The sequence below is a fragment of the Monopterus albus genome, unplaced genomic scaffold (genome assembly GCF_001952655.1).
Source record: "Monopterus albus unplaced genomic scaffold, M_albus_1.0 scaffold90.1, whole genome shotgun sequence".
NCBI lineage: Eukaryota > Metazoa > Chordata > Actinopteri > Synbranchiformes > Synbranchidae > Monopterus > Monopterus albus.
In genome coordinates this window covers 280,151-291,857 of record NW_018127970.1, presented here as the reverse complement: position 1 = coordinate 291,857, position 11,707 = coordinate 280,151, and the positions used below count along the sequence as shown (strand labels likewise).

The following is an 11,707-nucleotide window of genomic DNA, read 5'->3' as shown; positions in this document are numbered from 1 at the left end:
TCAAAGTCACTGTGTTTGTCAGGTGAGAACCCGCACTTCAACTGTTGTTCTGCAGTAGAACTGTATTCGCCATCTCGCCTAAGTCTAACCTTTTGCTTTCTTTTCCAGTGAAGCTGGCTATATGGGAGGTTTCATTAGACAACTTTGTAGAGTCAATTCAATCAATTCCAGAGGTACAGTGAATAGTCAACAGCACGGAGAAGGAAATGATGAATAATTGATTATCTGTAATGGTTGGTTGTCTGTGTGTAAGGTAGATCATCAGATTTCACTTTGGCAATGGAGGTTATTGTTGTGGCATCCTAGTGGGTCATAGGAGAAGAGAGTCTGCAGACGTGTGACATGACGGCCATCGCTGTCACAGCACCATATACCAAATGAATGCTAGCTAACTTCAACACTAATTAGGGCTAGGATTAAGGTTAAGACAGAGAAATCAGTATTTCAACTTTAAAGGGTTTCCAATGCAGATATAACACAGGATCACTTTGTCAAATATTTGCTTTTTGCTTGTGTGAGTGTAGAAGTTAAAAGCAGCTTTAAAGTATGTCAGATCAGGTTAAAGGTGCTATAGATTATTGCTGATGTTGCTTGTCATGGGGCCTAGTAGATTTTATGATAGCACGATCTGATACCCACTGCACCTGTGTATGAATAACTGTCAGTGCATGTGAGGTTTAGTATTTTAAAACATCAGTGCTCCCTTTAATGTTAATGTCCTGACTTTTTTGCTTCACAGTCACTGAGATCTGGCAGAAGACTAAAGCTGTCCTCTGCAGAGGTTATGCAGAAAATAGGAGAGCTTTTCACATTAAGGTGAATTCAGTTTTTTTTTCTAAATATCAGTTCATTTAGAGGGAACTGCAACCTTCCTGTTTTTGGTTTCAAGGTTTCACAGCAGTTTTTTTATTCTAGAGGATAATATGAACTATTGTAGGTCTCGCTGTGGGAATTTTTAAACATCATTATGACCCACTGTTTCCATCTCCTTCTGTTTCTGACAGACACTGTATAAACCTGAGGTCTGACCTGCTCCTCACACCTGATTTCTACTGGGACCGAGAAAATCTGGAGAAACTCTATGACAAGACCTGCCAGTTCCTCAGTATCAACCGCAGGGTCAATGTACTTAAACCTTTGATACCATTGCTGTAGACACTGACCCTCGTCATAAGAGGCACTTGCTTTGTGTCTGATCTCAGTTTTGCTCATCAGGATGAAAACATTTTTCTGTTTTTAGGTTGTGAATGAGAAGTTGGAACATTGCACACAGCTGACAGACCTGATGAGGAGTCACCTGAGTGAGAAGCACAGCTTGAGGTTGGAGTGGATGATTGTCATCCTCATTACTATTGAGGTAAGAGAGATAAGAGATCATTTGTACCATAACAATTTGACCATATTATGCAAAAGTGCCCACTGATCCTAATGTTTATTCATCACATCGACCCTGGGATTAACAGCAGCAGTCTTTCATTGTTGGACTTAAAAACTCTTAAAGCCTTTCTCAGTGATTTGGTTTCTTCTTTACATCAGTTGCTTTGTTTTCCTTGCAGGTTATGTTTGAGATTGCAAAAATGATCTTCTAAAATGATGCTCCTCCCACAATTCACAAGTTTAAAATGGGCACTAGAAGCTAAAAAGGGAGAATGCAGGACTACATAAAGGTATTTTTGCCTGTAATATATTTCCTGAATTATAAAATGGACCTAAATATTTTTGAATGTCTTACTGTTGTACAGTATATACAATGAAACACCACACAATAAATCTTTTTTTTTTGTTTGTTTTGTTACAATTACTGTATTGCTGGAGATCACGGATTGAACGTTTTTCAGGATCTGTATACATTTACTTAGGAACATCTGACCAGAGTAATGTTTTTTTTGAGTTGTGTTTGTGGAATCTGTGTATGTGCTTAAACATGTATGTCACTTTTACATTATGTGAGAAAGTCTACGGATTGAGTATGGGAGATATTTGAGTGAGCCACCTATGACATTCTTCAACTGAAACAAGATTCTGTAATATATTTGAATTCATCAGGTCCAAGAACTGAGTGCTGTTATAGAAGAGCCAATAAAGTACTTGTTTTAAATGGTTGCAAGTTATTTGTTCTGTAAAATGTCTAAAACTAATTTATGATCTCCACATTTTTTGATATTCATGAAGAATTTGCGGTACAAGAAGTACTTCAAAAGGACAGGTATGAATTCAAATAAGACATTTTATTAACAAAACATGTAAATATATAAACATAGGCCACTCAGGTTTATGTTTTGTATTTAGTCAATAGTTAACACATCAGCAAGAATGTTCCATTGAAGTTAGTATGTGAGAAGGTGAAACCAAACAGCTGACACTGACTCGTACCACCACCACCTTTTAATATCTGAGCCTGTCGTATCGGTGATGGCATGAGCTCACTGAGACGCACAGCACACACACAGCAGTGAAATGCACGACAAGTAAAGCTGCCATGATTGTTAAGGTTCTGCTAATTATCATTATCATATATTAATGATAAACATATGTAAGGATTAAAATGATAAAAGTAAAAACAAACTAATGCTTTCATCATGCTTATATTTTAAAAACTCACAGTAGAAAGTAGCACAGTTCAGTCTGTTTAAGCATTAAAATGGCCATTATGTAAACTATACTGTAATACACTTTACAGTAATACCATACTATATGTCTGCAGTGTGCTCAGGCCTGTTGCATAGAACTCATGGGAAATATGTGTATTTAAGTGAAACTGTTAGATCATTTCTGAACATAGATGATGTTTAGTGAAAGCTGTGAAATACATACATATACTTATCTACTGTATATCGAGAGATTAATGTGCTGTTCCTGGGTCCTGTACATTGTGAATTATGTTAACTTACAATGTTTTCAAGGCATTTTATCATAACAAGAAAAAACAATGCTAACCAAAATAGTCTTGTTGTCCTAGACATGTACGTTTTATTTCAAAACAGAATCTGATGTGAGCTATGGTTGAAAATATGTAACATGATTAGTAATGAAAGTGCATTACAAAGCAAACTGCTAATTACATTTGCTAAAAGAGGCCAGTACAGTTCGGTGTCACACCCTTAAAATCACCTCATGTCCCCTGAGAAGATTAGCGCTTTTCCAGTCCATGTTTCTCTTGCTAGGTCTCTCATGAATCAACATACTATATAATATTAGTACAATAATCTAGCAAATCAGGAGTAGTTTGACCAATAAAGAAATATTTTTGGTTGAGCATAATGTCAAAAGCTTCAAAATGCTGTTTCCTATTTTCCAAACCATAGCCACTCTTCCTCTTTAATGGCTTTTTGAAAACTTCTTGCAGACTTTGAGAGACTTTGTTTTTGATCGTCCAACCCTGAAAGGGAAAAAAAAAAGCATCATAATCAATTCTGTGAATGTGATGCATCATTTCAGTTTAAGAGCAGAAGTTGTTTCATGGCCAAGGCTCTTAAATGTATATTAAAACAAGAGTAAAGGAGGAAGCTTACCAGTCAGTGAGACTGAAGTTGGGTTGACTTATCCTACTCCACTGTAGTGATGCTTCTGGTTGCACTCTCTGGATGCTCAAGTGCAACAGAAAAGTCTTCACCCTCATCTTCAGTTTCACATGTTACTCCTGTTTTGTACATTTCTTGTTGAGTTTCTTCTTCCCTAGTCTTGGAAGTAGGAGCCATTTTAAATTTATGATCTGGTCCTGCCTTTACCTCTTCTGTCTGATGTTCTAGCAGTGCCTCCACCCTAACAAGAGACACCCCTGCTTCCTCTTTAGTGTAAAAGTCTTCCTCAGCATCCGTCCACACATCAGAGTCATTTTCGTTCTCTTTTTGTTTAACAGACTCTTTTGCCTTTGTTTCTTTGTCAGAGAGTAAAGGCTGACACACAAACACTTCTCTTTTCTTTGTTTGCTTTACCAGTTGTGCAGGTTCTGTCCCCTGGACATTGGGGGCTACTCTTTCTGTAGATTTGGTTTCTTGTCCCGATTCCATCGTTTCCATTGCTTGGATGCTGGTGTCCAGTACTACAGGCTGAGTCATGATCGCTGCTCTCTGTGCTGAATCTAACTTAGCTATTTCTGGTTGTGTACCTTCTGTTGCCTGAACAGAAACCTCAGGTAGTGCTGTCTGTTTCTGGCTCTCAGGTCTTTGCGTTGCATTTAATGACTTTTCTCGTTCTGCTACTGCCTGAACATTGACCTCTGACACATCTGTCTCTTTCACTTGTTCAGCTCTCTCTGTTGTAGGTGGTGGGGAAGATGGTGCCATTGTTTGCCCAAACTGTATGTTAAGTTTGGATTCTAAAAGACTTGAAGGAAACTCCAAATTACATATCGATGAGATGATTCCGGTGTTTTGAGGGACTAGTAATCCTGCGCTGCTTGGAGTTACAATTTGACTCAGGCAAATTTGTGAAGTTTGTGCTTTTTCATGAATTTTCTTCACATCTAATTCCTCTGATGACAATTTGGCCTCTTCAGCTGTGACACCTGCTTCGCATTTTGCCAGTTCAGCTTTAGGTTCCTCTAAATCGTCTTTGCAGTCATGGATAGTTGTATCTTCAATTAGGTTTTGATTCTCCACTTCATTTAATTCACTTCCAACCATCTCAGTCACTTCTGTCACACCATCTTGGTTTATAACTTCTTGTTCCAAGTTGACAATTTGATCCTGAAATCTTGATTGATCTTCCAATGATAATTTCTCTTTTACATGATAAATAACTTCTTGAATGTTCGCCTTGGTTTCCTCAATCAATCTCCCTTCAATCTTCTTTGTGGTAAAGAGACTGTCTACTGCTTTCACAGTTTCATGACAAACATCTATGACTTCTTTGACTTCTGTTACCTCTGCCTCAAGCACTGAGTCAACAATCATCTCGGCTGATTTTACATCGGCATCAACCACCTGCACTTGAATTCTGTGACTGTCCTCAAGCTCTACTGAAGCAACATGCATCATCACAACCACACTAGCTTCCTTTGCTGTCTCAGTCACATTATGTTTCACTAGTGGTGTCGCAGTCTCAGCTTCCTGCTTGAACTCTACCTCATTTGCTGTTGTTTCTCTCAATGGTTCTTCCATTTCTGATGTTTTCTTTATCATAACATCAGGTGTTACAGCTGAGACATCTTTTAGATCGCATGTAATTACCTGTGCTGCTATGGCATGCTGAGTCACAGCAGTTATTATGTCAGCACCAGGAAGTTCACCTTGATTTTCTCCCTCGACAGTGACTTGCACCTCATGTTTGGGTTCGTGTGTAACTGAGGCATTATCTGCACAAGATGCTGGAGTTTCTTCAGAAGTAACTCTCTTTTCCGAGTCATGTGCACTACTCGCTTCCACGTTAGAAAAAGGTATGTGAGCTGCTGATAATGTTTGTAGCTTGTCTACAACTTCAGGGCCTCTGTCGTCCTGCCCAATCAGAACATCTTGTGGGATACCCTCAGTTTCTTTATCCTCATTGATTTCTAAACCCTGTTTCACTTCTGCCAACGCTTCAATCTCAGTTTTAGCTGTAACTGAAGCAATGGCATCATTGGTCTTTGGTTTGGGAGCGTCTTCTAGCTGTACTTGCTTTTCAGGTTCCTGAGTGCTACCTTCTTCCATGCTTTGTGTGACTACATGCCCAGACAAACTTGTGGATGCCCCTTCCAGAATTTCTTTTTCTGGCATGGTGTCTTTTACATCACATGGTAATACATCTGGTTCTTGAACATGTTCAGTTTTGGTATCTTCTACTGGTGGTTCTTCCTCTGGCTCAGCACTGCCTTCAGCTGCCTGTGTTGGTTCACCTGAAATGCTGGGGTGAAATGTTATCATCTCTTCTAATTTTACTTCCTTTTCAAATGACACAACACTGCACTGCTCTGAATCTTGTTTCATGACTTGTACATCTTGTAACACTTCTGGTTCAGTTTTGGAAGCATCCACTGGCTCAAAAGTGACCTCACTGAGAGGCTCTGTTTCCACTTTGGGTCCCTCTTTAACAGTTTTTGGCTGTTTTTTGAGTGGTTGAACACTACCTTCCTTTAAATCTAGTGCAGCCTTTAAAACCTTTGTAACTTGATGATGGTCAGTTATGGGAGCATCCACCGCTGGCTCATTGTTTACTGGCTCAATACAGACCTCAGTGGGCTGCTCTGCTGTCTGTTTGGGTTCATCTGTGACTGTTTCTGCTGGTGGAATGTCCACTGACACTGCTATTTTCTTCTCTTGTACTTGCATACTCCCAATCTCTGCCTCTAATGCAGTTTCTTGTACAGCTTCTGATATTTCTGGTACTTGAACATTTTCAGTTTTAGCAGCATGTGTTTGTAGTTCATTTTCCTTTTCTGGGTCAAAATTAAGTTCAATGAAGGATTCCATTTCCTCTTTGGGTTCATTTGTAGCCGCTTCTCCTGCTGGAATGGCCTCTGATATTACCTCCTTTTCAGCTAATCGAACGGGTCCTTCTTCTGAATTTAATGTGGCTGCTTCTACAGCTGTTACTGCTTGCCACTCCTCCTCCACTACGGGCGGTTGGTCTTGATCGTCAGCCTGAACTTGATCAGAGATAATCTCTATAATTTCAGCTTTCCTTGTTAACATAGTTTGGACTTTGTGCTCAACAGCTCCATTCTTAGTTTCCTCTTCCACTTTAGCAGCTGATTCTGCTTTTTGAAAGTCAGTTTGTGAGGTCTCTGTTTCAGCTTGATGTTCCTCAATTAAAGAACCTTCATCCACAACATTTTCAGGCAGCATCTCTGTAGAAGTAGCTTCAGTTACCTCAGATAAGCATCTCAGCTGAGCGTGGCTCTCATTAGTGCTTTTTAATTCCTTTATGCTTTCTTCTGGATGTTTAATGTTGGCCTCATGTACTTCATCTACAGCAGTATCAGCAGGATGGAACTGCTCAGTAGAACCTTTAGATACAGTTTCTGTGTAAACTGCTTCTTTGACTTCAGATATGCTCGCTGTTTGAGCTGTTGCTGCAAGTTCATGAACTGCATCCGGTTCTTCAACATATAGACCTGTGTTAATGGCAGTTGCCTCTAATCTCCTGTGTAGTTCCAAAACTGTTGCCTCACCTTTTACGAATGTTTCAAGTATTTGATGGGAGACAGAAACAGCTATTCTTTCTGTGTGTATCTCATCTGAACAGACTGGGTCTGCCTGTGGGTTTATAGAAATGATTTCAACCACATGCTGCAGGAGCACCTCTGTGTCCTTGATGTCGTATTCTGCTGGGACTGGTGTTGTGTTTCCAGATGTTTTTGAAGACTCTGATAACTGGGAAACTGCAGAGATCATCTCACTTTCATCTGTCTGGGAAATGTCTACAGGCTCTAGTGCAGTTATGGCCTCGGATGTTATCTCTACCACATCTTCTGCTATAGTGTCATCTCTAAGTGGCATTTCAGTGAATGAAGTTGGAGTGACCATGGTCTCTGTAATTACACCCTCCTCTGGAATATCACTGAGTTGCTGATGTTTACTGATTAATTCTGTAAGGTCCTCAGGTTCTTCATTTGAAGCAGGGGTTGTAGATGTCCCATTTTCCAAAGGATCCTTATTGTCTTTGACCTTTTTTTCTTCAGTTTGCAGACTTTCACAAGGTAGGACTAGTTTAGACATCCGGACAGGATCCTGTGAGAGTTCATTGTCAGCTTCACTGGGTACATAACTTTCTATATCTGCCTGTGTTTGTATGTGAACTCCTGTCTCAGCACTGTCAAATTCAGACAATGGAACCACAGCTGGTGTCTCAGTGTCTTCATCACCTGAAGTTACTTCCTCATAAGTCTCATCTGAAGATACTTGGTCTCGCTTTTCGACAGACTTTCTCTTTTTTCGCCCTGGGAGAAGTTTCTTCATTGCAAAGGAGGAATCATCCTGAATAACTTCACTATCAGATTTTATAATATCATGTCTTTCATCCACATCCTTGACTTTCCTTATCGGGGTGACTAGTTTTTTAAATGATTTCCATGTTGACCCTCCATCACCATCTGAAGGACTTCCTGCTTGTTTAGGATAACAGGTTAAAATTTCATCATCCTCATTAGAACCTTGTACTGGCAATTCTTGCTTGTTATTGTCACTCTCAACTGGGGGTGTTTCATCCTCAGAGTCTGATGTTTTTCGGCTTCTTCTCCTTCTGGATCCACACAAAACAGCTTCCCATGAGACAGATGAATCTTTCCTTCTTTTGCCTTCTTCTGTGCTGTGGTCTGATATTTGCTCACCCTCACTTGACTTTGATTCCTGTGCTGAACTTGGGATTTGTGTCTCTTCGTTACTGGAGGACGAACTCTTCATGCGCTTTTTTGGCGTGACAAGATTTTTAAAAGACACCCACGCACCATCCTCCTCTCCTGCAGGACTTTCTTCTTTCTGGTTCTCAGTTGACTCGGTAGATGACAGGAGCTGATCTGAAACATGTTCTACAGAATCAGACAGTTTAGCATCACTTGATTTCCTGCCTCTTTGTTTTTTGGAGAGCTTCTTTAAACTAGACCCAGACAGGAGCCTTTTTAGAGGACTAGCTTGAACTTTGTCTTTCTCTTGAGAACCCAGAATTTCAGACTCAATGACAGTAATGGTTGATGGATCTGTAGAAGGTGGTTGCTCCTCATCCGTTGTCTGAGTTGACGCAGTAGTCAGGATGTCCTCTTTAAGTTCATCTTCTTTGTGTTCTGTCTCAGCACCTTGACTAATCCCCTCTTCATCCTGTTGTTGCCCTTCCAAAGTTTTTGCTGTCTCTACAGTTTCTGTTTTCCTCTTGTCTACCAGTTCATTCTCAGTTGCCTCATTCTCTCTAGGTTTCTTCTTCTTCCGCAGTCCAGAAAAGATTCCAGTTGTAAAAAAACTTTTAATTGAAGATACAACTATCTCTTCTTCAGGTGTAGCATCCTGTTGTGCTTTCTCATGTTCAACTAGAGATAAATTTGTTGTTCCACCTACATTTTCAGAACAAACCCCATGTTTGGTTTCTGTTGCATTCTCCTCTACATTTTCTACAAGGTCCTGAGATTTGACAGTTGTCAAGGTGGGACATGCTGAATCGTAATAAGTCTTGTGTTCTGCTTTAAGATCGCTCTTCTCTTCAGCATTCTCATTTTCAGTTTCCTTTGTGGTATCTTCTTCTGATCTGTCTGGTTTTTCCTTGTGGGTCTCAACAGGCACATCTGAAGTTCTTTCAGTCGAGCCCATCTTTACTGTCATTTTCAAGCCAATATTACTGAAAAATCTCCTGAAACTTTCATTGATATCATTCTGCTTTGCATCCATTTCAACCAGGGGTACTTCTTCATTAGGTGATTCCTTTTCATTAACTGTAACATTTTCCAGTGGTACTTCTTCTTTAATTGGCCCTTCTGCTCCTGTAACATCTCTGTCTGGTGAAAGGATAGCTACACAAGAAAAAAATAAAATATTTAAACACTTTGATTGCAAGAACTATAAAAGACTGATGAGACAGGAGAAATTCTATATCTGCTGAAATTCAGCAAGTAATGCGATTGTTGAAATTGTGCTGACGTTGTCTGTTAATGAGCATTAAAAGACAGATTACAAGTACCCACCCTCTGCAGTGATCCCATCCTCACAGCGACCATTAACTTCTGCTACAGAGCCAGCTGCTTTGCCACTTATTTCAGGGATCTGCTCATTGTTTTCGGGTGCCTGAAACAAAGCACGAAACATACATTGCACAAATCTCTGCACTTGTAGTGAAGTGCAGATTGTATGGAAGCTCAAATAATAGAAATCAATCTTTCAGCTGGTTTAAATATTTCTGAGTGACAGCAAACACCATCTTAAATTAAAAGAAATGTGGAGCATATCTGTGCTCATATCTTGAGAACAGTTAACAATCAGGATTTGTGTTTCTATGAAAGCAAACAAAGAATTTCAATCGTCGATGAACTAAGTGCTCTAAAGTCCTATTTTTCTAAACAGGCCACACAGCCAGGTCACTGGTGATTGAATGTGACCTTATCCTCAAAGTTTAACACCGCTAATTGTCCTAATCGCAAATATGTGAGCTAGGTTAGTCAGGAAAGTCTGAGTAGGAGTTAGGGAACATGACAACATGTCTTTCAACTAGTTTGGAGTAACACACTGAATAAACAGTTAAATGCTAAATGTGTGTATTTTATTTTATTTCTCTATAAGGTCATATTTTGTGTGCTAATAACTGCCCAGACATTATTAGACATTTACAAAACACTTTTTAAAACATATTTTGCCAATTTGTTACACACACATCAGTGATTCATGGTCTTTGTGTTTTCACAGCCCAGCTAAGTACAAGTGTCAAGTGTGGTGTTTTATTTAAAAAAGAAGTTGGATTATTGTGCTCAATTAAACTGAAGGTAAGGATTAAAAATGTGATACTGGAAAACATGTTTTTGCTTTTTGAAAACAAAAGATGCAAGATTGCACTGAATGTTAAATAGTTTCCATCCAAATCATGCAGTCGCCCAAGTCACAAAGGTCAAGGTTACCATTAAAGCAACATAATATTGTAATTGGAGCTCATAAGATGCTTTTAGCTTTTTCCACTCTTAATGTAAGGTGCTGTCTTATTGACTTCCTACTCACTATGACCCAGTGATAATGTTATACACAAATAATCAATGTTGCCTTGTGCTGAGTGCAGCAAAGGGGAAATGCCATCCCTTTACTTGGGTTCCTCCCAGAATAAAACATCATTATTCTTCCATGCTGTTGCCTTTGTGAGAAAGACAGCAAATGCAAAACATTGCAACACCAGTGAAACAGTGAAAACAGTATTCAGAAGAGCAGTATCAACTTCTATCAGCAAACATCAACAGGCAATAGGGAATTTACACTTCAAAACCTCTGACAAAATAAAGCAATGCAATATATCTTCAACAACCTTTATGTTAGGATTGTAGTGACAACTTCATTTTGCACCTATGCTCATCCAGGAACAAGCTGTTAACATGGTTCTATCCTGTGACAAACAGCCCAAAAAAGTTAAATGTTTCCCCCTTTTTCTAATGAAAAGCCAATGTGAGTCCCAGAATAGCTGGATGTGCTCAGTGCAGTCTCTCAGATGTGTTGGGGTTAATAGATGTGCTGGCAAGCAGGACCTGCACGGTTCTGACAAACAACAGAAACCTGCCTCCGCAGTTTTATAACACACAGCAACCACTAAAAATTGCATAATAAACGAATTTGTTCCTGCAGTGAAACCCCTAATGCGTAGGTATAATGAGGAAAATCATCATTACAAAGATAGTCCCTAAATATAGGAATGAATGCTAGTCCATCCCTCAGCATCTGTGAGAGATGGCATGATACCTTGTGTTCAACATGCTTCCCAGTCTGAGAATCATCCACTTTTCCGCTCTCCTCCTCAGCAGTTGAGTCCTTCTTGCCCTCCCGTTGCGCAGACTGAGCGGTTCCCATTACTGTCAGGAGTGAGACCCCAAAAGGAGCGCGCCGACAGAAGGACTCCCAGCTCTCAAATGCTGCAGAGTGGATTTTTTTTTCAGCCAAACACTCCCTTCAGAATCACATGGAGCCTATGAGCCGATCCAGCGGCCCGCCTCGCGATGCATCAAAAAAAAAAAAAAAAACTGCAGTCTGCTGATGCAAATGTCCGAACAACAAGCTTGAACTTGCAGCTGCACACGTTCATCTCGAGGCGCAGATATGCATCAAGTTACAGCACT

General features: G+C 39.8%; 2 protein-coding genes across 5 annotated transcripts in view; one reads left to right on the top strand and one right to left on the bottom strand.

Annotated features, from left to right (window-relative positions):
- rmnd1 (required for meiotic nuclear division 1 homolog) overlaps positions 1 to 2,102 on the top strand; it is a 4,506-nt gene extending 2,404 nt beyond the window's left edge. For 3 of the 4 annotated variants that reach the window (XM_020607925.1, XM_020607924.1, XM_020607926.1), the window contains exons 7-12: positions 1 to 22; positions 109 to 173; positions 740 to 816; positions 1,005 to 1,125; positions 1,241 to 1,357; positions 1,557 to 2,102. The exon at positions 1 to 22 is cut by the window's left edge and continues 76 nt beyond it. In XM_020607925.1, coding sequence (XP_020463581.1) covers positions 1 to 22; positions 109 to 173; positions 740 to 816; positions 1,005 to 1,125; positions 1,241 to 1,357; positions 1,557 to 1,589 — 435 coding nt within the window. In that variant the 3' untranslated portion in view covers positions 1,590 to 2,102. The remainder of the gene's footprint in view (positions 23 to 108; positions 174 to 739; positions 817 to 1,004; positions 1,126 to 1,240; positions 1,358 to 1,556) is intronic. The other variant, XR_002275522.1, reaches the window with a different exon arrangement.
- A 164-nt stretch (positions 2,103 to 2,266) lies between these two features.
- akap12a (A kinase (PRKA) anchor protein 12a) lies at positions 2,267 to 11,489 on the bottom strand. The gene is made up of 4 exons (XM_020607918.1): positions 11,334 to 11,489; positions 9,587 to 9,686; positions 3,513 to 9,415; positions 2,267 to 3,379 (listed from the first exon to the last, which is right to left on the bottom strand). Exons 1-3 carry the CDS (start codon positions 11,439 to 11,441, stop codon positions 3,546 to 3,548), a joined length of 6,078 nt encoding a protein of 2,025 aa, XP_020463574.1. The 5' UTR covers positions 11,442 to 11,489; the 3' UTR covers positions 2,267 to 3,379; positions 3,513 to 3,545.
- Between the last annotated feature and the right edge of the window lie 218 nt (positions 11,490 to 11,707).